We start from the raw sequence: 22,650 nt of genomic DNA, 5'->3' as shown, positions 1-22,650 counted from the left end.
AAGCCTGCAAATTCTTTAAATGGTAATGTAGTTTTTCATACAGTAAATTCTAATTCTTCCTGGCTACCTTACCTTATATTTAATTCTGGGCTGTTGGTCAGAAGAAAAATCAGACTGGGTGAAGGGAATGGATCAGCACAAGCTGCTTTCTCCTTGCCCACCATTCTCCCAGCTTGGACTTAGCTTTTTCTCCCCAAACTTCAGTAGAGTGCCGGAGCCACTTGTGTGCATCTCTTCCCAGCTCTGAGTTCAGTGACGTCATGTTGGTAGCTTGAAATCAGCCACGGTGGAAGTGTTTACGGCACGGAAATCAGCAAACCCCAGAGCTTCTGTTTTCTCTCTTAGGAGAGCCGGTTGTTAAAAATTAATCAGTACACCACTGCTCACCCTCTTCTGTTTCTTGTGGCGCATTGCTGCTTTGGAGTTAGTTGACTAGAATAATGTTTCTCAAAGTGTGTCCTGAGAGACGCTAGACTGATGAGGTACTCTGTGAGCAAATGACTTGGTTGGAGGTCAGTTGCGGAACATTTTAAAGGCTCTAAGGAACCCCAATGTAAAGAACTCTTTATGACTTTGTTGAACTCAGTATGTCCCATACTTGTCTGACCACAAACTTCCCGTATCTCCTACCATGAACATTTATGAACATCCTGAGTAGTGGTCTGCTGAACACACGGTTTCCTCACGTGGGTTGTGTGAAAGAAGGGTCCACACCCATTTCATCTTTGCATCATCTAAGAGCCTAGCATGGTGACTTTACATAAATACACTCATAAATTTTTGTTATGTGAAGTAATGACTAAAAGTTTGACTCTGCTAATGGTAGGTCGCATCTTCCAACATTATCTGTGGTTTTTTTTGCGTGACAGTGTCTTTCTTGGCTAGTTAATAGCTGACTTCCTCGTCTGAAGATAATAGCCCACAGAGACATGTGTTCACTTAGACAGACTTAAACACAGTGAAGAGTTTAGGAGCTGAAAGACCCACACAGATGAATCTTATAATTTCAGGGAGGTTATTCAGGTAGCCGCTCTAATTATTTTCACATATTGCATTTTTATTTTGTACAGCTCTGCTAATATAACCCCCCAATTAAAGTCCTTTGCTTCTGAAATTTACCAAAGCAGATCTCGTAAGGTGATTACAATCCCATGTTCTAGCAAAGTTATAATTATTGAACGTGAACCATCCACCTCTGAGAAGGAGTCTGAGTGTTGTTTATGTACCTGATGCTGCGAGGCGAGGTGGGGGCGTGTGGCGAGATAAAAGTCTTTTTTTAAAAAACTCGGCAGATTGTTGTTTTGCAAACCTGTATCCAAGGGGGCAATTAATATGAACATTTGTTGCATGAAAGCCCTGTGCTGGTCTTCGGATATAAATAAGCCCCACCTTACTCCTCTCTTTGTCAGGCACTGTGCTAAGCACTGTGGGAGATACAGGGATGACTAAGACCCCCTCCCTGAGTCCATGGTCAAGCTCAAGGCCAGTGTAAAAATAAGACGATGCTAATACCAGGCTGGGTGTAAATCCTGGAGAGAGGTGCACACCCCAGAGCATGAGTTGGATTGTTTTCCCAGTAGAAGATGTGTGTTGCCTGGAAGCAGCTGTTCCCTGACACTCTGGCCTCATGACCTGGGGCAAACGGTGTGTGGGCTAGAGTTGCAATGCCTTCCTGCCGTGCTATACTCAGGGTTCTGTAAAGGTTCTGAAAATGTAAACATTTTCTGTAAAGGGCCAGATAATAAATATTTTAGACTTCACAGACCATACTGTCTCTGTTGCAGGCGCTGACCCTGCCTTTGTAGTGCAAAAGCAGCTGTAGACAATACTAAATGAATTGGCCTGGCTGTATTCCAATAAAACTTTATTTATAAAAACAAGCAGCAGGCCAGACTTGGCCCACAGTTTGCAGACCCCCGTTAGCGAGCAGTGTTTCCCAAACTTCAGACATGCACAAACCACAGCTAAGATCCTGTTATTCGCTCCACTGTATGCCACCATTATACTTTTTAATCACACCTTTCCTATTAACTACTTAATGTTTTCTTTAAAAAGTTTTTTTCACCTTAAAAGAATTTTTAAAGGAAATTTTATGTCACTACTCTAATTGGAAAATCAGTATCACTTATGTGAAATGAAGGTAATTCTAAAAAGAAATACTATAAAGAACAAAGTTACTGAAATCTAGCTAGATTCTGTTGCCTCTTGAAGACATAGAACCTGAGGTCTGCTCTTTTTTGTTGTAAAGGAGGCGTTAAGGAGGTGTTAAAGAATCACTTATGGAAGACTTTCCCCATGAAGTGTGTGCAGACTGGAGTGTCTTTGTGTCGTCTGCAGTTTTGTTGCTGTCTGTGTGTGTTTGCAGAGCTTTCAACTGTTTGCAGATCCTGTCACTGTGGGCAGAGTCTACTGCTCAGGGAGGGCCACTCAGTGTTGCAAGCCTGTCACAGTTGCAGAGCTTGCAACTGTTTTCAGCTTTGCTTTCTATTTTTTTAAGTTAGTTAACATTTTATTTTTAGATATTTGTAGATTTATACAAAGTTGTAAGAAAAAATACAGAGAGATCTTGTGTACCCTTTACCCAGTTTCCCTCGAAGGTCATGTCTTATAAAAGTAGAACACAATATCCTAGCCAGGCTACTGATACTGATACAATCCACAGATCTTAGTCAGATTTACCCATTTTACATGTGCTCGGTTTTTAGGGGGGTGTATTTTGTTGTATATAATTATATCATGTGTGTAGGTTCCAAAGTTAAGATCCAGAAGAACCCCACCACCACAAGGATCGCTGTGTTGCCCTTTCATAACCATGCCCGCCTCTCTCTTGCCTCCATGCTCCCTTCCACTCCAGTCCCCAAATCCCTGGCAACCACTAATCTGTTCTACAATTTCTAAAACTTTGTCATTTCAAAAACGTTGTATAAATGGAATCATACAGTATATAACCTTTGGGGGCTGGGTTTTTTCCACTCAGCGAGATTCACGCAAGTTCTTTGAGCATATCCATGGTTGTCTCCTATGTGTTGGTGAGTAGTATTCTTTGGTATGGATGTACCCCGCTCTGTTTAACCAATCACCCATTGGGGGACATCTGGGTGGTTTCCAGTTTTTGGCTATTATGAATAACGCTGCTATGAACATTTGTATACACGTTTTTGAGTGATCATAGGTTTTCGTTTCTCTGGGATAATTGCTTAGGAGCACAGTTGCTGGGTTATATGGTAATTACATGTTTAGTTTTATAAGAAGCTGCCAAACTGTTTTCTGGGGTGATTGTCCCATTTTACATTCCTACCAGCAATGTGTATGAGAGATCTGTTTTCTCTGCATCCTTGCCAGCCTTTTGTGGTGTTACTATTTTTTGTTTTAGTCATTCTGATAGATGTGTAGTAATACTTCATTCTGGTTTCAGTTTGCGTTTCTCTAATGCTTAATGATGTTGAACATCTTTTCAAGTGCTTATTTGCCATCTGTATATTTTCTTTGGTGAAATGACTGTTCATGTCTTTTGACCATTTTCTAATTGGATCTTTTTTTTTATTATTAAGTGTAAACGTTTTTTCTACCAATTTTATTGAGGTATAACTCAGATACCATACAGTTCACAGTGGTATGTGAATTATATCTCAATAAAGTATACAATTCACTGGCTTGTGGTACATTCAGAGAGTTGTGCAACTATCATCTCTATCTAACGCCAGAAAATTTTCATCATCCCCAAAAGAAACTCCATACCCGTTAGCTCACTCCCCGTCACCATTCTCTCTAGCTCCTGTCAACCACAAATCTTTCTGTCTCTATGGATTTGCCCATTCTGGACATTTCATATAAATCACACTATATGGTCCTTTGTGTCTGGCTTCATTCACATAGCATAATGTTTTCAAGTTTTGTCCATGTTGTAGCATGCATCAGCACTTCATTCCTTTTCATGGTGGAACTATATTCCATTGTATGGATACGCCACATTCTGTTTATCTCTTTGTCAGTTGATGGACTTTTGGTTGTTGACATTTTTGGGTTATTATGAATAATGCTGCTATTAGGAGTGGAATTGCTGGGTCATATGGCACCTCTGTGCTTAGCCTTTTGATGAATTACCAGACTGTTTTCCAAAGAGACAGCACCATTTCACATTCCCACCAGCAGTATATGAAGGTTCTGATTTTCCACATCCTCACCCATACTTCTTGTGTTTCATTTTGATTGTAGCCATCCCAGTGGGTGTAAAGTGATATCTCATTGTGGTTTTGATTACTATTGAGTTTTGAGAGTTCTTTATATATTCTAGATACAAGTCCTTTGTCAAAAGTCCAACTATTGACTTTTCATTTATAGATTGTGTTTTTGGTAGCAAGTGTAAGAACTCTTTGCTCCAGCTTTGCTTTTTGTACTGACCAGTAGCCTTTGTCCAGATAGAAAGTCCTTATAAACCAGCCCTGAAAACCCAGCTCTGTTGCGTGAGCCTCTGTTGGTCCTTCCTCCAGTTGAGGACAGAGCCACTGGGTGGTGAATGTGTTGGGTCTGGGGAGAAAGGAAGAAAGGGACCAGGGATCTGGACAACCACGTTGCTTCCCTTGGCACCAGGAAGGCTCTTCCTAATTCCAGCCCCTGTTCCTGTTTCTCTTTCAGACCCTGGAGGAGGAGCTGTTTGGGAATAATGAGGAGAGCCCAGCCTTCAAGGAGTTCTTGGACCTTCTGGGAGACACAATCATGCTGCAGGACTTCAAAGGGTGGGTTTTAGCCAAGGGATCACTCCGGCCCCTTTGACTAGGCCCTAGAGGAAGGCCAAGGGGTGACAGCTGAGCTTCAGGGAGGGCTTGTGAGAGTTAAAAACACATGTGAAGAACCTGGGATTGTTTTTCAGCAGATGATCACACTCCCTTCCCTGTGTTCCTAAGGAAATGGTGGTGCAGGGGATAATCCAGAGTGGCAGATTACCTGAAAGGGATTGATGTTGGCCTTCGGGTGCGTGATGAAAGTGCTCCACCTCGGATTTGGCTTCCTGATTCCATCTGGTTCAGACTGAGAGTGAAAAGAATCCATCTTCCCCATCACTCACCTGCCAGGCTTTCAGGAAAGAGGGCCCTGTGCAGTTTTGGGGGAAATGACCTATTTTAGACAATACACAAAAGCAATGGATAATTAAGAGTTGGTGGAAATATAATAACCCTCCTGGCAGGAAGCTATGCAATAGTGTGTGGTTCTCTGAGTGGACAAAAAAGAATTGGGGCTATTTCTTGGAAAACTCTTGCCCTCGATTTTCCTTGACAAAAGCAACATTTGGGAAGGGCCTTCCGACCTGGCCAGCCTGTTCTATGCTTGGTGGCTGGCACATGGCTGGGCCCCCAGAATTCCCCACTGTGGCAGCCACATTAGCAGGATCTCCTACCCTGTGTGGAAGCACCCAGCTCTGTGCCCGGCATGTAGCAGGTGTCCATAGTCACTTTCTTTTCTGCTTCCTTCTCCTTCTTTTTTTCCCTCTTTCTCTGTCTTCCTCTCCCTTCAAGGTCATCACTGCTGTCTGGAGTCAATCGCACATGGGTTAAAGTCCCATCTCCACCACTTATTAGCTCTATGACTTTGAACAAGTGAACTGACCTCTGAAAGCCTCAGTTTCTTCTCTTGTGAAAAGGGAGGTAAAGATAATATTCCCCCACTAGGTTGTCAGGAAATAACGTAGATAACGCATGCGAAGCATTTGAGCTAGTGCCATACGCAGAGTGAGCGCTGGTAGGCATTACTGTCCTTGTTATACCACTTTCATCCACTCTGAGACGCCATCGTGTGTCCTGATTTCAGAGATGTTAAAACGTGAAAAAAGGTGTGTCTTAGAATAGACAAAATAAAGTCTATTAAAACCAGGAAGGACCCCAGAGATCATATATTCCTGTCCCTTTATTTTGTAGAGAGAGGAAACTGAGGCCGAGAGGGATGAAGTGAAATGCCCGTGGTCGTGTGCTGGCTTAGTGGCAGAAGCAGGTCTAGAGTGCCTGACTCCCAGCCTAGTGTGCTTCCCGCTGTGCCCGGCTGAGCACATTTTCTGGCTTGTATTGTAGTGCCTGAGGGGACCGATATCCAGGGTCTATTTTATTTCATTTTATTAAAGGAACCTGCATCTTCCTCTCTTTGCTGAAGAATATGATGCACAGCTAGCAGCCATAAAGGAAGAAGGGGCTCCCGGAAGCCCACCTAGGTCCTTAGTTCTTTTCTTTCTTGCCTGTTTGGAGATAGCCAGAGAAGGGGCCTCCTTGGGTACCTTCAAGCTGGGTACTGCCTTGGTTGAGTCTCCACGTCAGGGACTGGCTGAGTAGAAGTCAAGCATCTGTCACCTCTCCTGGCTGGCGCCAGATGCTCCTGTGGGGCTCACCACCATCCAACAGGATGGCTGGTTGCCCTGGCTCTGGGCTGAGGACTTGGACATGGCCTTGTAGAGAGCAAAGGCTTATGCCCAGCCTCGGGGGCCACTGGCACCTGGGACGACATTTGTCTGGGATTATGGATGAACGATCTCCCTTCCCACAAGACCGTATGGTGTGGAGAGAACACAGCCAAGGCTTGAAATGGAGGTTCTGCCTTGGTCTTTTTTTTTTTTTTTTTCCTGAGCAAGATTAGCCCTGAGCTAACATCTGTGCCAATCCTCCTGTATTTTTTTTGTATGTGGGACACCTCCACAGCGTGGCTGGTGAGTGGAGTAGGTCTGTACCTGGGATCCAAACCTGTGAACCTGGGCCGCTGAAGCGGAGTGCGTGGAATTTTAAGCACTCTGCCTTGGCTTTTAAATAATGGATTTATGGTTGGAACGCCAGGGCTTGTCTGCTCAGAAGAGCCCACCTACCTGTATTTCACGCTTCATAATCTCTCTGCCTCAACTCTCACACGTCTTCTCCTTCATTCTCCTGCTCCCATATCCTTTGGGGAGGTCGCCCCAAGTTGCCCACTTCCCCTCACTCTCTCTCCCCGGCACCTGCCCTGTTTCACTGACAGTTTCCGAGGAGGCCTGGATGTGACCCACGGACAGACGGGGGTGGAATCAGTGTACACGATATTCCGGGACAGGGAGATCATGTTTCACGTCTCCACGAAGCTGCCGTTTACCGAGGGAGACGCCCAGCAGGTAAGCTGGTTCCGGAGGGCTGTGGGAGCCCGGGGCGTGTGAGGTGAAGGCCTGCTTCTGGTCTGGTCTGCCTGAGCGACTGTGGCCCCCCTCCCCATTTTCATAATCAAGAGGCCAGACTGTTCCGCTGCATCCTCATCAAAGCTGTTCTGCTGTGTTATCTCACCAAGGCCACGGTCAGCAGCCCTGTGCAGGAGGCAGGACAGGGCTCATGGTTATTCAGCTTTGACCAATGGGGAGACAGCAGCTCTGCACGGTGAAAAGACTGTTTCCCAGATTAGGGGCAGAGCCCGGGTGCTTTGATCATGGAGGGTGATGGTGAAGAGTACCTGACAGGGTCTGCAGATGGCACCTTGAAGCCAGCTCTGCCGTTTAGGGATATGTGACTACGGGCAAGCCGGGTAACCTTGTGGCCTCATTTTCCTCACCCGTAGAATGGGGATAACACCACGTGCATCAGAGAGTCATCGTGGGGATTACATAAGGTTCTGAATGTAGGGCTCAGTACCATGCCTGGCTTGTGGCAGGCTTGCTACCTAACAGCTGGTCACTGTCCAGGCCACTGGGCTTTTGGCCGCCTTCCCACCCCGGTGATGTGCAGCTGGTTATTGCCTGAGACGGTCCCTCCCCCTCCCAGCTCTGCTGCTCTCAGCCTCATCTCTCAGCACACCTGCTGTGGGCAGAAATTCAGCCTTTGCCTCAGCCAGGGAGCCCTGGTTGAGGCCTCTGCTTCCAGTGTTTTCTTGCCCTCTCTCTCATTTGCTGCCTCTGACAGCTGCGTGTCCCCAGGGAGGGCCTGGCTTTTTTTCTCATGGACCCCTGAAGCCAGCAGCTGGTCCTGTCTACTGCACCCTTTGCCCTGTCCCACCATCTCCAGGAAAATAAGAAAGGAAGGTGGACCATCCACCAGACCCTGACCGTTCGATTCTGTGCAGGGAACTGGGGAGGCAGCACAGATGTGAAGTTGTAAACATCGTGCCTGGCTTCTTAGGGAAAAAGGAAATTGGCAAATGAGACTGTGATTTGGCTCTAAAATCACTACTGAATGTTCTAGAAACAAATGGGAGCAGGATTCCTTTTGTATCCAAAGTAGGTTTTCTCTCAGCGTTTCACCTTCCATCTCTGTTCTGTCACGGCTGCCCTCACTCGCTGTACCAGCCGGAGGCTGAGGGCCGTTCTCTGCCCGGCTCTCTTTTCGTCTCACGGATGTTCAGTGGGAGGGATACAGAGCTTGGCTCACAGCCAGGAATGAATAAATATTAATTTTATTTTCCCAAGAAATGGGATGATGTGTGTGGAATGAGGCAATCTGTGTGAAAGTGCTCAGCTCGTGGCTCAGTATATAGCAGGTGGCTCAGTAATTGAGAAACTCATGTGAAATATAGGGTGTGCATGCAGTAGGTGCTTAATAAAGGAACAAATGTGTAGATAAGCATCTAGCCAGGACTTGGTATGGGGGGAATCTTAACATTTGAAGTCAGGCATGTGAGCAGCCCAGCACAGGTCCTGACAAACAGTAGGCGCTTGGTGATTGAGGTCGCCTGTGAGCCCCTGGCACAGTTTGGGATACTGAATCGGAGTTGGGTCTCTCTCTCCCCTGTGACCTCTGCCAAGCCAGGTGCCCCTTGTTTCTCTAAGCATGGCTCTTCTCCCCTCTGGTATAGAATGATCCACCCCCTCATCCCTGCTCTTCCACATTTCCATCAAGTGCCTGCCCCCATCTCCTCTTCCAGGAAGCCTTCTCAGATTGCCATCAGGCCTTTGATTTTGCCCTCTTCTTGGCCCCTAGAGTCAGGCACTTTGTCTGCAGCAGCTGACTTAGCACTTGCTGGCTAGTGGCTTTGTTAGTGTTCTCAGGTGGCTTTACCTGTGTTTGTGTCTCTCCTGGATCAATTACAGGCTCTACCAGGGCAAAACCCAGCCCTCACCTGTTAACTGTTCTCCTCGAGTCCTGAGTCAGGGCTCTGCACTGTTGAGCTCAGTAAGATGCTTGCTTGTCTCTGCCTAACCATTTCAGCATCTTCTCCATTTTTTTTCTTTTTGATGGCTTCTAAAGATTGCAAGAGAAACTCCCTAGCGAGCTAGGTCTCAGAGTGCCAGAGTTTATGTATAAAGATAGAATAATGAGGATTTCCTGTATAGACCTATTTTGCTTTCAGGATGTTCCTAACGGGCTTATAACAATGGAACATTTTTTGTTTAGCTCCAGAGAAAGAGACACATTGGGAATGACATTGTGGCCATCATCTTCCAAGAAGAAAATACACCATTTGTCCCAGATATGATTGCCTCCAACTTCTTACATGCCTACATTGTTGTACAGGCTGAGAACGCAGGCACAGAGACCCCATCCTACAAGGTAAGGAGAACGTCTCATTGGAGGAAGCAGTGGGCCCTGCCCCTCACCCCACTTGATGGATTCAGCGATATTGAGGAACACTGGTTCTCAATGGCTCCTCAGGCCATTCTCCAAAATGGCACTCCTACCTTTGGTGTGATTGATTTTCTCCGAATTCTCGGGTTTCTGGGATTTGGGAGCTAGACTCTTGGTGAGGGCTCCGTCTGAGCTCATCTCATCCATCTGGCTGCCTCTGGTCTTGACAGCATCTAACTCAAGGGTTGACAAGCCCTAGTTTTCCTATCTGGAGTGTGGTAATGCCATTTGCTCAAGTCTAGAGTAAGGCAGAGCCAGAGGAGAGGAAAAAAGAGGAAGTGGAGATTGACAGGAAAGGAGAGGAAGGAAGGTGGTAACAAAGAAGGAAAGAAAAAGGTGAAATGTTTCTGGTGAGAAGGGAGGAGAACCTCAGGGGCCTGGTCCACGCTGGCCACTGGGTGGGCCCCTCTGGTTTAGCTGTTCTGGAGTAAATGCTCAACCTTAATTTGAAGACTCCCCGGGAGGCGGGGTTGCAGGCACCTGAGTCTGAGCCTCCTGATCCATAAGTGGTCTTTCCAGTGGGCTCCCCATCCTCACGAATGCAGAGGAGCCTCTTGCCGCCCTCACCGTGCCTGCTTCCGATGGCCGTGTCGCTAACCATCCCTTTCTCTTCTCCATGAGAAACGATCCCAAGCTCTTGGACAGCAGTTTCTCTGTATCACAGTGGTGTTGGGGCATGGGACCCAAGGGAGACAGACTGAGGGTTTTTAAGGTGGATGTTAGTCTTTGAACCCCCTGCAGATATATGCAAAATGTTGAGTTTATGTGCTGCTTTGCATTTTCTGGGGAGAGAGGCTATAGCTCACATTTTCTGAGGTATCCCTGCTCCCCACAGTGTTGGGAAGCACTGCTGTCAGGGAGAAGGCAAAGGAGCCTGTCATTGCTCATGGGCGACCAGGAGGCCTGAAAGTGTTTCCTGTAGAATGACTTAGGCCGGCGCCGGTTGGCTCCTGGGGTGCGCAAAGCCATAGCGTTTCATGGCCATCTTCGTGACGTATCAATTTTGCTCAAAGATTTTGGGAAAAGAAATGATGTTAGATCATTATTACATCAGTAGAAATCCAGATATATTAAATGTGAAATTCACATCGACTTTAAAACCAAATATGAGATTTCAACAAACAAACAAAACACAGCTCTCTTCTGTTGAGGAGAGCTGATTCTTTACATGCCCGTGTTCATGCTCTTCTGTCATTGAGCAGTTTTAGCTGAAAAGTTGGAGAAGCCATGGTTTGGGCATTTCCTTGAATGCTACGGGATTACCTGTTTTGACTGAAATGGGTATTCACTTCAAGCAGCTGCTTGATTTATTGATGGGAGCAAGTTTATTGGTTCAGTGCCTACTGTGTGCTGGGTGCCACACTAGGGGTGGGGCATGTGAAAGTGAAAGTGACATGCAGAACCAGCCTTCAGGGAAGGGACAGAAAAGCCAGTGAGTGCTGTTCAGTGGATGGGCCGCTCGAACCACCGACTGGCTCTTTTAACAGCCAGCGGAGGCAGAGGGCTAGGATCCCCAAAGTAAAGCTGTGTGATGGGAGCGTCTCCCAGACCCTGCCAGGCAGTCATGTATGTACGTGTGGCTTGTCTGCTAGGCCTCTGCTGGCAGAATGGGGCCTCCTGTGGATGTTTAGTATTTGCTTTTAGTCCCTGATAGGAAATGGAGCTCAGCTAACTGCTTCTCCACTTTCCCACGAGCTCAGCAGAGTGGGAAAATGCAGAGAAAAATCAGAGATCCGAAAAAGCACCATCTCACCTCCAGCTTTGATGTCAGAAGTCTTGACAAAGTCTTCCGAGCCTCAGTCTGTGGTCCAGGGAGAAGCACTGTCCTCAGGGAGGGTGGAGAGAACGAGCGAAGCAGGACCCACAGGAAGCGCCAGGTTGTCCCCGGGCTGTGGGACCTTGTGCTCCACCTGACAGGCAAACATTAAGGCCAGAAGGCAAGACCTGTGAATGGGGGCTGGGGGGTGCAGAGGGCAGGGAGGGAGACCAGCCTTCCAAGGCGTACCCCAAAACTCTGTCCATCCACACCCCCAGAAGCACCCCAGGTGACAAGCAGACTGAGGAGGACCTTGTTAGATCCCTCAAAGGGTCTAGGGTGACATGGGACTTTAGCTGACCCCTGCAGGCTTAGGGGCCATGGCAAAGGAGGGTGAGATTTCCTTAGGAGGCCTCCACTGGGGAGGAGGAACAACAGGGAAGAAGAGGAAGAGGAAGGGGAGGACAGTGTGAGAATGTGCAGGCAAAAGCCCCAGACTGAGAGGCTCGGGAGCGTGGGATTCTGTCCTGGCCCTACCTCTGACTGCTGTGTGACCTTGGGCCAGTTCCTTCCCTCTCTGGGCCTCTGTTTCCATCTGTGTGAAATGAGGAAGTTGGACTAGACAACCTCCAAGGTCCTTCTAGCCCTGACATGCTGCGGGAGGGGAAGGGGGGGCAGTTGAGAAGGAGGAGTGTGCGTGTGTGTGTTGGATTAGGACTTGGGTTGGGGGAACTCTGCAGTATTTCAGGTGTCCTTTATTTAGGTGCAGGTCAGCAGGGAAAGTTAGAAAAGAAAAGCACTGGGTGACAATGGTTACCCCTTCCTGGGTGCTTGCTGCATACCGGGCACTGAGTTGCACCCTCAGAAGCACAGTCTTTTCGAATCCTCACAAGCGCCTGGTTGGGCAGGGCCTCTCCTTAGCCCTATTTTACAGGGAGGAAATTGAGGCTGAGAGCTGAAGTCACTTAAGGCCTGAGGCCACAGGGCCTGGCAGCAGTGGAGTGGAGCCCCGTCCAGGTCTGCCTGTGGTCTTCATCACTGAGCAGTCGGAGCAGGTGGAAACTTGGCTCTGAAACTCGGTGGTGCATGAAACATTACATCGGATTATTTTTTAGACATGGATTTTGTCCTTATCCTGCCAGATTGGAAGGAAATTCCAGCTGAGCCATCCCCAGAACTCCGCCCTCTCCCTGTCTGAGGTCACCCTGCCGCCCAAAGTCCCACAAAGGTCTAGGAATCTATGCCAAGCAGCCCACTGGGGCAGACTCCTGTCTGGGGGCCCCCTTCCGCGCTCTACTGATCTGTGGCTTGAGGAACCTCTGCCGTCCTCTAAGGCCTCCACTTGGACAGACATGAGGATCGTGTCAAGGCTGGAGTCCTCGAGCTTCCCCACCTCCTGGTGCATACTTATTACTCACACGCCCCAGTCTCCTTCCGCTTTCCAGCCCTGAAGCTTCTCTTCAAGAGTCACCTGCTGCCCCTCTCCTTCTCAGCTTTGCCCCGCCCTGCCGAGAGGCCCTCACTGGATTTAGAAAACAGGAAGGTGGGGTTGTGTTCAGGCAGCTTCTGCTTTCAGCCCGGCAACCCAGCTGTCCTCAGGAGGAGGGAGCAACAAAGGCCCAGCGCTTTGCTGGAGAGGGGTCAGGAGAGGGGACACAGTGGGGACGGAAGATGAGTGGCTGTCACCAGGAAGCGTTCTGTCTTCTGCCTTTCTGACACGGCTGCTGCAGTGGGCTTGTCTGGCTGGGAGACTCTGGATTTAAGGGCATGTCTGAAGCCACTTCCCCAGTCAGCACAGACCACTTGAATGCAGGCCTGAGAAGGAGGGGGCATTGGGATGGGCAGAGGGGAGAGGTGGGTCTGGCCTCTGGCCCTGTCCCAGTTGGCAGCCCCTCGGTGGCCTTCCCCCCACTGCCTCCCCAGATTCTGGTTCTGTGGGTAGAATTTTTGACTGGTGCCACGGGTGCAGAGTGGGTCGTGGAGGGGGCCTGTGTTTGGCAGCTGGAATCAGCCAGAAATGACGTCAGCCAAACATGCCCCATTTCCTGACTCTGGGTACTGCAATTGGGGCCATGCAGACAGCCTTGAGCTTGGGAAGAGAATGCCGTATTGATCAGCCCTCTCCCGTTCCCTTCCCCTGCAGACCCTGGGAAGGCCTTTCCTTGGCCGGGCTCCGAGCTGCCTGCTCACCCGGTCTGGCAGACTCTGCATCTGCCCTACTTCACAGGCCAGGGTGGCTGGCGGCGTGCCAGGGCTGGGCTCACGTCAGCAGCCGCCTGGGGAAGGGAGAGGGCAGAGTCTCCAGAGAGGTCTGTAGCCTCGTGGACTGAGAGCAGGTGAAACCAGGGCACCTCCTTGCAGACAAGGGAGATGGAGCTGTGGGCCTCTCCTGGGCCTGGAAGACCCCCAGGCAGAACACCTGGGCACTCTCAGTCCATTAGTTCCTCCTGCCGTTGGTTCCAGTTACCCAGACTGGCCAGAGGTGCACACCCCACCCAGAGCCTGGGACACCCCTACACAAGCACCTTGATGTTACCCCCACGCCCAGTTCCCATCTTTGGCCCTGGTTCTCTGTTAGTTCAAACCTCACCCGGACTGACTGCTCCTGCGTGTGGGGCCAGGGCTCCCAGACACTAGTCCACCGACTGCACAAAAGCTCTCAGGAGCGTTTAACTGTGCAGATTCCTGGCTCTACCCCAGAGCTTCTGATTCAGTAGGTTTGCAGTGGAGCCCATGCAATCGATATTAACACTTGAAGTGATTCTGCTGTATGGCTGGGTGTGGGAGTCAGTGTTGTGGGAAAATAACTCCAGAGCAGGACTGGGAGGTCTGGATTCTCTGTTCCTCTCTGTGGCTGATCACCGGTGTGCCTTTGGGGGGATCACTCCATGTCTCTGGGCATCTGTTTCCTCATCAGTGAAACAGGGCTAGTAATTCTCACTGTGCCTTCTCTGAGGATTAGGATCCCAATCAAGTGAGGTAATGAGATAAGGCCTCGTGGACACTTTTACTGCATTAGAATCAGGGTCCCAGGCTGCTCCTCAGCCCTGTCCAGTCCTCTTGCCAAACCCGCTTCTGGCCTCCAGGAATGCAGATGGGAGCACGCAGATGGCTCTGCGCCGTCCAGCCCCACTTCTAGGAACAGTGACTCGGGCGGTGCTGGCGCTGGCTCACGGGGGCACTTCATTTGTGTTCTGGCAAGGGGATGGAGGAGGAGGCGGGTAGATCTGCTGTAGGATGGGGCTGCCCCAGCACCAGGGCACAGAATGTGGCATGCTGTCATCCTCTGCTTGGGTCTCTTCCAAGCTCCTGGCCCACACCGAGATACTGTGTTTCAGGTCTCGGTCACTGCCCGGGAAGACGTGCCTGCCTTCGGGCCACCTCTGCCCAGCCCTCCTGTTTTCCAGAAGGTAAGAAACTCTCCTTTCTGCTCCTCTCATGCCTAAGGCTTCAGGTTCCCATACCTGAGTGGCCGCGGTTGGAGTGGGGCTGAATTGGGCTGGGAGCATTAGGAAGACCTTTTGCCGGGTTTGAGGGTCTCCACCTCTCCATCCTGCTACCTGCCTGGCCTAGCATAGGGCTTCTTGTCAGGGTGTTTGACACTGGGGTTGCCTTTCTGCTAAAGGAAGGGTTTTATACCATGTTCCAGTTCCAGGACCCTTGGACAAAAATGGCGCCCAGTCCTGGAAATGCCACTGTGGGTGTGGAGGGTGCATTTCCCAGGACAGGGAAGCTGGTTTCCACATTGGCATCTTAGCAGGTGGGCTTGCTCTGGGCTAGAAATGATCACGTCAGGGGACCTTTCAGAGGCCCTCTCCAGACCCCTGCTCTGCCTACCCATTACTGTGGCTGAAGCCCTTTTGGCAACAGCTGAGACTGAGAGAGGCCCGGGGCATCTTGTCTGTTCCAGGGCCCAGAGTTCAGGGAGTTCCTGCTCACCAAGCTCACCAATGCAGAGAACGCTTGCTGCAAGTCTGACAAGTTCGCGAAGCTGGAGGTGAGAGCGTGGTTTCCGAAGGTCTTCCTCCTGCCTCTCTTAGTTGGGGGGGGGTGGTCTATACTCCTGTATATAAGGGTAGAGGGACGTGGAATTGTAGGGTGGCTCTTGGGCCTTTGGCTTGGGTTCTTTGCTGACCTGGGGACCCCTGGGAGATGAGTTCTGTTGAGACCTGCTGCTCTGGAGGTGCCTGCAAAGGCTGGGTTGCTGACAGATCTAGTCCTGGTCTGTGTGAATGGCGCCACCTGGAGGCGGTATGAACGGCCCTGGATGAGCATCTGGATGGAGAGGAGCAGTGGGCAGTTGGGTACATGGATGTAGAGCTTGGGGCGGAGATCTGGGCTGGGAGTCTGCACAGTAGAGCTGTGGGATAGCCCATGGAGAAGGGGCAGAGGGGAGAGAGCAGAGGGCTGGGAATGGGGCTGTAGTGTTGACTGCAGCCTTTGTGAGCCTGGAGCCTAGCCTGTCCTTAGGTCTACACTGTCGCCGAGATACAGCTGGCCAGAATAGCAGCCTTCAGGCCAGGTGTCTGGAGCCCCCAGGGAGAGGGCACGCCTCTGCCCTCAGTGCTAGCTCCACAACCCTCACCCTCTCCCTTCCAGGACCGGACGAGGGCTGCCCTCCTGGACAACCTTCACGATGAGCTCCATGCCCACACACAGGCCATGCTGGGACTGGGCCCAGAAGAGGACAAGTTTGAGAATGGGGGCCATGGGGGATTCCTGGAATCTTTTAAGGTACAGGCACAAGAGTGGCTGGGGATTGCTGTGGCAGGGAGCGGGTGGTACAAACAGGGGAAGAGGTGCAAGGTCTGCATGATCCTGACCCCAGAGCCCAAATGCCAGCCAGAGGTGGAAGGACCAGCAGGGGCATCGCAGGTGTTTGCAGAGGGAAGAGGCATCAGGCAGTGTGAGTGGTCGGAGCAGCCAACGGTATCTGCAGCGTCCGCCATGTCCTTCCTTGATCTGGATCATCTCCTCCTGACCTGGGAGTCTGATATGCAGGGGCAGAGAAGGAGTTAGCAGCAGGAGAGGAGCCGGTACAAACCAAGAACATGACTGCTTCCATCTGCCTCCTTCTGTGGTCGGGGAGTCCAGGGCAGGACGGCAGGAGCAAGGACACAAGCCTTTGGGGTCTTCAGCAGCCAGTGTGGGGTACTGCAAGGATTCTTCCCAGCTGGCAGAGCATTGGAGGACCTGGCCAGGGCTGGTGGGATGGAGTTACAGGCAAGTCCCAGTGGACTTTGCAAAGGGAAAAACTTTCTAACGAGAACAAGCTGCTAAAAGAAGTCCCTGGAAGTACTTAGGTGGAGCTTGGACGGCCACTTAGCTGATGTGGGGTGAAGAAGTTCATCGTCATGTGCTTGCCGAGTGCTTGTTGGTCTACCCGGCACTTCCATCCAGGGTCTGATTTGAGTCTGGCTTCAGTCCTGTGTGGTTGGCAGAAGGAGTCTTGTTATTTCCACCCACAAGTGAGGGGACAGGCTGAGAGAGGCCGCAGGACTGCTCCAAACCTCACACCTGAGTACAGGTAGAGCCTTGTTTCATGCCCTTAAGGTTTTCTGGTCCTTAAGTCAATGTTCTACTGGATTGCCCATTGCAGAATGATTTGTAAAGCTACCATTTTGGGGGCAGCGTATGGGGGGTTAGGGTTGGATCTGCCTGTGTTAGCATCCCAGCTCTGCGTCATCATGGACAGTCTTCACAGTCTCTGAGCTACTCTTTTCTCATCAACGACACAGGGATGATACATAGGACCTCTGTCACGCAGTTGTTGTGACAATTCGTTGAAATAGTGTCTGGAACAATTCGCATGGCCTGGAATGCAGTAAATGCTCAGTGAAAGTGTTAGCTGTTATTGTTGTGTAAAGTGAAAGCTTAACCCGCGTGATCCTGTCTGGAACGTCACAGCTGCCCTCTCTGCCCTGAGAAGAAGGCTCTTATTATGAGTATAATAATTCATACCCAATTTTAATAATTATGGGTGTAATTTTACATGTGAGGAAACCAAGACTCAAAGGGACACAGTAATTTATCCCAAGTCACCCAGCAGACACGGGAGCCGGATCCAGGTCTGCTGGATTCTGAAGCCTGTGTTCTTAACAGCTGTGTGACACTGCCTCCTGGCTCCTGACTCGGTTCAGATTCCACCCACACTAGCCCGGCCTGGGCAAGCCTGGGTTCCATCTCTCGCTGCCTGGCTGGACCGCAGACAGCAGGGCAGGGCTTTGCTGGCCCTAGTCGGGGCCAGCTGCCCAGATTCCTCACGAGGGTGGGGGTAGGAGCCCAGCCATTCTTCCAGGCTGGTGAGAGATTCTTGGGGCATCTGGCTCAGTCCTGATGGACAGTGGCAGCCAGGGTGAACTAGCAGAAGCTGGGAGATTACGAGGAAAGCGGGGCAAGGGAGAAGAGGAACGGGGAAGAACAGGGGAGCCAGGTCGGCCAACCTGGCCGAGACAGGAGTGAAGGTGAGACCCTATGAACAGGGACTTTGTAGCCTCTGCCCCACATTGTATCAAGCATATCAAACTGCTCCCATGCCCCACAGTAAATGTAGTTTATATATGACTTGAGCTGCGGTTGCCTAGTTGACATGGTGTTATATTTTGCAGACATTTAATGCAGTATTTGTTGCTTTCAGTTTTGCAAGTTTCCTTCTGTGGTTTGGAGTTATTGTTTTCTCAGGTTTCAAATACTTTATTCACCTGGAAATGCTTGTAGGCTGTGGACACTCTGCCATGGTGCCCAATGGGTAAAATGGCCCAGCAGCTACAGGCAGGTTGCGGGTCTAATGGAGGGTGGCCTGAGGCCACTGGTCCAGTCCCCTGCCTCTGGCAGGAGTAGCAGCTCATCTGTCTTTGACTCCAGTGGGTCTGTCTAAAGGGGTTTCCAAGAGAGAAGATGCTTCAAGACTTTATCATTACTTGTATTTGATCTAATAATCCAGGGAATTCTTCTTTTCAACCCTAAGTCCTTCCAACTGAAAGGCTGAAAACAGGCCCACTTCTGCATTCTGCTTCTATGCCCGTCTCCGGGGTAGCACTTGGGGGTGAGGGAGGGGACTGTCATGGCCTGTAAGCCTTCAGAGCGTGTTTTCCTCCTCTCAGCTGGGGGACAAGAACCCTTTTGCCCCACGCCTTCCTTCATTGCTCTCATGTCTCTGAGCTGTGGAGGCCAGAGCTGAGAGTGGGCCAGGCTCAGCAGCATGGAGCCCAGTGCTGGGGGATTCTGATGTTTGGGCCGTGCCTGTGGTCTGACCCAGCTTGGGAAACAGTCTCTAGTTTTGGTATGTCTTCATGGGCCCCTTGGGTGGTGCCGTGGTGTCAGAATTATTGGGATTCCTCATGCGGTCCCTTACCCGGACCTTCATGGAATTCCTCTTGAAAGAAGTGGTGCATGCAATGATGCCAGGACAAAAATTTGCTTTATCTCCTTCCTGTCAAAGTTCTCATCTCACAGGTGCGTGGAAGCATAATTGAGAATTCCCAGGACTAAAAGCCATCTCGGCCATCCACCCCTGCCTCTTGTGACTGTCCCTTCCCCCCAAAGGGACCCTTTGTTCCTTTCCTAGGAAGCAGACCCACCACTGCCCCAGGCTGGGCTGCTTGCTCCTCCCACCACTTAGAATAGCTCTTCTTCACATCTTGCTTCAGTTCCACTTGCTGTATTTTAAGCTTTTCTTCCTCGAGACACAGAGCAATTGGTTTATGGACGTCTAGATCTGCTTCTCAAGCTGAGGGGCTTGGAGATATTCTCAGGAATCTGCCAGTGCTACAAACACTTAAATTTTGTATTTTCTCTGATAACATCAAAGCTGATAACATCAAAGAAATATATTTCCAATTATAGAGACTAAACTTTTGCAGTGAATCTCACCGTTAAAAGACATTTCTGTGGAGTAAGTAGGTATATTGCAAATGCAGTCCGTGGGAACCCTGGTGTTGCGGTGGGTCTGTGGACATACACTTGGAGTTTTGCAAGAATATTTTTCTTTATAAAGGAGCTGTACATACTCACCTTTGAAAAATATTGATTTCTAGACTATTGGTCTTAAATGCTGTTCTCAGCCACTGCCAGCTGTTAATGAAGTTTTTGTTGGTCCGTAATGAAATGGAAAGAAAAAGTGACAATACTGGATGTGTCTACATGCTATGTACCTAAAGCACGTGTGAGCCACATTTTGAGAAACAATGACCCTGCCCAGCCCTCCATTGACCTCGTCATGCAGAAGGGAGTGGAGGACCAGGGAGGAGAAGGCTCCCGAGCCTCAGCAGGACTGCGACCACAGCAAGCAGGGAGTTGTCAGGTGAATTCGCGCAGCCTTTGAGGGACTGTGATAGTTAATGCACTGGTCTGTTGTGACCCCTAGTGGCCGGAGAGGAGCACCAGGCCTCAGATAACCCCAGCAAGGTACCTGCAGGCTGGGGCAGCTCATGGATGAGAGCTCTGGTCTGCTGGAGTGGAGATGTGGAGGGATAGCTCCTTCTTCCGTCAGCCTCTGTCGTTTATTTGTGCTGCTAGGGGGACAGAAGACCCTAATCTGGACCTCAGAGTATTTCTTGATTAGGAGCCATCTCAGCAGACAAGCAGTTAGCATCTTTCTTTCCAAGGGCCCCTGCCTCTGTTGCTTGCCTGGTACAGATAGGCATGTCCCCGTTAGTGGTCATCCCTGTGCATTGTGTCCCTTAAGTTGAGTTTGTTAAGTTGAAGCAACTCACAACACCAATTTGTGAGGAATCGAGGTTTGTGGTTGGCCTGGAAAAGACATGGCTCCTTCCATGATGCTAGTTGGTGTTCAAACCCCTACCTGAAATGAAGTGACGTAAGCATATAACGAGAAAGTGACACCCTTTCTTTTTTCTCACTCGCCCAAAGGAGAACTTGTTCAAAGGTAAGCCATGAAGTGTGCTGAGGGCTGGAAAACCTTGGTGACTGAGGGTGGGTGATGGAACCAGAGATGATTAGCTTGGAGGAAAGCAGACTCTGAGGACAGCTAGGGACAGTTGTGTGAAATATGGAATAAACTGGTCTGAGACCCCAAGGTCTAGAAATGGTAAGATTTCAGCTTGGTGCACAGAGGACCTTTCCAAAGGTCAGGTTGTCCACCACTGGAACAGGCAGCCTTGAAAGCAGTGAGCAGCCCATCCCTGGGAAGAAACAAGCAGACAAGAGATGAACTGTGGCCCAGATGAACAAGGGGCTGAGTGGGAGAGGGTCCAGATGGTCCCTGGAGACCTCCTAATGCTGACACAAAGCCTTCATGTGCCTGTCCTTTTCTCTCCTGCCTTCCTCTCTCCACATCACTGTCCTCCTTTCTCTTATTCACCTTTCACCTGACTCTTCTGCCCAGCTTGAGAAGGCTAGTGCTTCCATCTCTACGTCAGATTGAAACATGAAATACTTCAGACTATGTCCCTGGGTGATTTCATCTGAACATAACTTTAAGGTTTTGAGGTAGCTATTGTCTGTCTGCTTCTATCCCTAAGAGTAGGGAGGAGAGCTGATCCTGAGTAAATATCACACCAGGTGTTTGGCACACGCTGTCTCATATCATCCTCATTCAGGGACCATCACCAAGTTGTACAGACAAGGAGGCTGACTCAGAGAGGTTCATACATTGTGCTGGGAAGAGCCAGGATTCAAACCCTCCCTGTTTGCTTTGACAGCAGACGGTCCCCCTGCAAATTCCTGGAATTCCTCGTGAGCCCATTGTCTCTGCAAACTTAGCTCGATGACTCAGACAGCAGCACCAAGGGCATTTGAGGAGAAGATGCCTTCTCTGACATCAGCCTTGAGATTGTTTTGAAAGCTCCTGGTTTCTAATCATCCTTAGTCCATCAACCAGTTGAATTACATGTCCAATTCTGGACCACCGTTTGGGATCCTGGGACCCTTTCATCTGGAGCCCAGGGTCCTGGGTTTGGGTCATGGCAATGTCTTATCTACATCGTGACCTCAGGCAATAATTTACCTTTCGGGACCTTTTCTATCAAATGCCTGTCCTCTGTACCTCTCAGAGTTGTGGGGATCCAATAAGACCATGCGTGTGAAGCTCAGCAGACCAGATGCCATTACGCAGGGCTTATTACCCACATCAAACCCCTTTTGAAAAGAGACAGTGAGGACTACATCAGAACATAGACGATTAAGTGACATCTCACTGTTGATGACAATAGTGGTGGTGGCAGCACACACAGGGCACCAACGGAATGTAATGATGCTGAGATTTATGAGGCACTTAGCTCACTTAGGGAACCTCACTGTTTATGGAGGGACACCTCAGTGTGGTGCCACACCTTTCCTGCCCTCAGTTTTCCAAGGGGTGTGTGACTTAATGATCTTTAAGTGATGGAATGAATAGTATGTGCTGTCTGTTTTAACCATGGTGCAGGAAACTGTTGCTAGGCAACTCTATTCTGTGGTCTAGAAAGGGAGAGAGAGAGATGATCTCCCTCAAGGGCCATCTTGGAGAGGCTAGATGACATCAGGTACGAGGCTGCTGGGCTCCGTGCCTCATTCGCAAGAGTAACTTGTCTCCAGGGCAGTCGTATTTACAAATGGCCCTCCTTCCTGAATCACCTTCCCTGGTCAGGATAGAAAGGCAGGCGAGGTGGTCATTCACCTTCCGAGCTTGGAGATTTCCTGACCTTGGGGAGAGGGTCCGGGGGGATCTGCTATTTCGCTAGGAGCAATATTCATGCTGATTTCTTGGGACCACCTTGCTGTAGACTAAGCTCTTCCCTTGAGGCTTCAAGAGAGGGAAGGGGGTTCATTCTTCCACATGAGAACATCTGTAGCTTGGCACATGGGGTGCATAAACTGACATGTTTGTACGTGTGTGGGTATGAACCCAGGGAGGAAGGGAGCAGTGTTCACGTTTGTCCTTCTGCATCGGTTTCCCGAAGCCGAGGTTCTGAGAACCCCATCCGGCTCACACAATAAGGAAAATCCATTAGCTCACTTAATAAGAAGGCCAAGGTAACTCATGGCTCTGCATGGTCATTGGCATCGGGTTCTTTCCCCTTTCCCTTCTGCCATCTCCAGCTTGTCAGCTTCATCCTGCAGGCTCGATCTCTCATGGCCCCAAGCTGGCTGCTGTGGTTTCAGGTACAGACATGTCACATCTCTTTTGGGAATCATTGAGGAAGCCTTTCCCTGAAGCCCCCAGCAGAGGTCCCCTTATGTTCCACTGGCAAGGGGATGGGTTATGTGACCGCCTTAGATTGGACTTGATTTACTCCTTCATCCCACGGAGGAAGAGGGGACATTGGACCAGACAGTGGCTCTGCCAGCAAGGGATGTGGTGGGGAGGGCACTTTTACGTGAATGACTAATAATATCTCC

The 22,650-nt window shown here is 49.9% G+C and overlaps 1 protein-coding gene across 14 annotated transcripts in view; it reads left to right on the top strand.

Moving 5' to 3' along the window:
- The window catches only part of RAP1GAP2 (RAP1 GTPase activating protein 2), a 210,508-nt gene that overhangs the window by 173,526 nt on the left and 14,332 nt on the right, over positions 1 to 22,650 (top strand). For all 14 annotated transcript variants that reach the window (XR_006890588.1, XR_006890589.1, XR_006890590.1 and 11 more), the window contains 6 exons: positions 4,636 to 4,736; positions 6,991 to 7,120; positions 9,324 to 9,479; positions 14,649 to 14,720; positions 15,221 to 15,307; positions 15,910 to 16,044. Coding sequence is in view for 11 of the 14 variants with exons in the window: in XM_046675330.1 (XP_046531286.1) it covers positions 4,636 to 4,736; positions 6,991 to 7,120; positions 9,324 to 9,479; positions 14,649 to 14,720; positions 15,221 to 15,307; positions 15,910 to 16,044 (681 nt within the window). In the remaining 3 variants the exon portion in view is untranslated. The remainder of the gene's footprint in view (positions 1 to 4,635; positions 4,737 to 6,990; positions 7,121 to 9,323; positions 9,480 to 14,648; positions 14,721 to 15,220; positions 15,308 to 15,909; positions 16,045 to 22,650) is intronic.

This window comes from Equus quagga, chromosome 11, assembly GCF_021613505.1.
Source record: "Equus quagga isolate Etosha38 chromosome 11, UCLA_HA_Equagga_1.0, whole genome shotgun sequence".
Lineage (NCBI taxonomy): Eukaryota > Metazoa > Chordata > Mammalia > Perissodactyla > Equidae > Equus > Equus quagga.
Note: the sequence above shows the minus strand (reverse complement) of the source record. Positions and strands in the feature narration are given on the sequence as shown.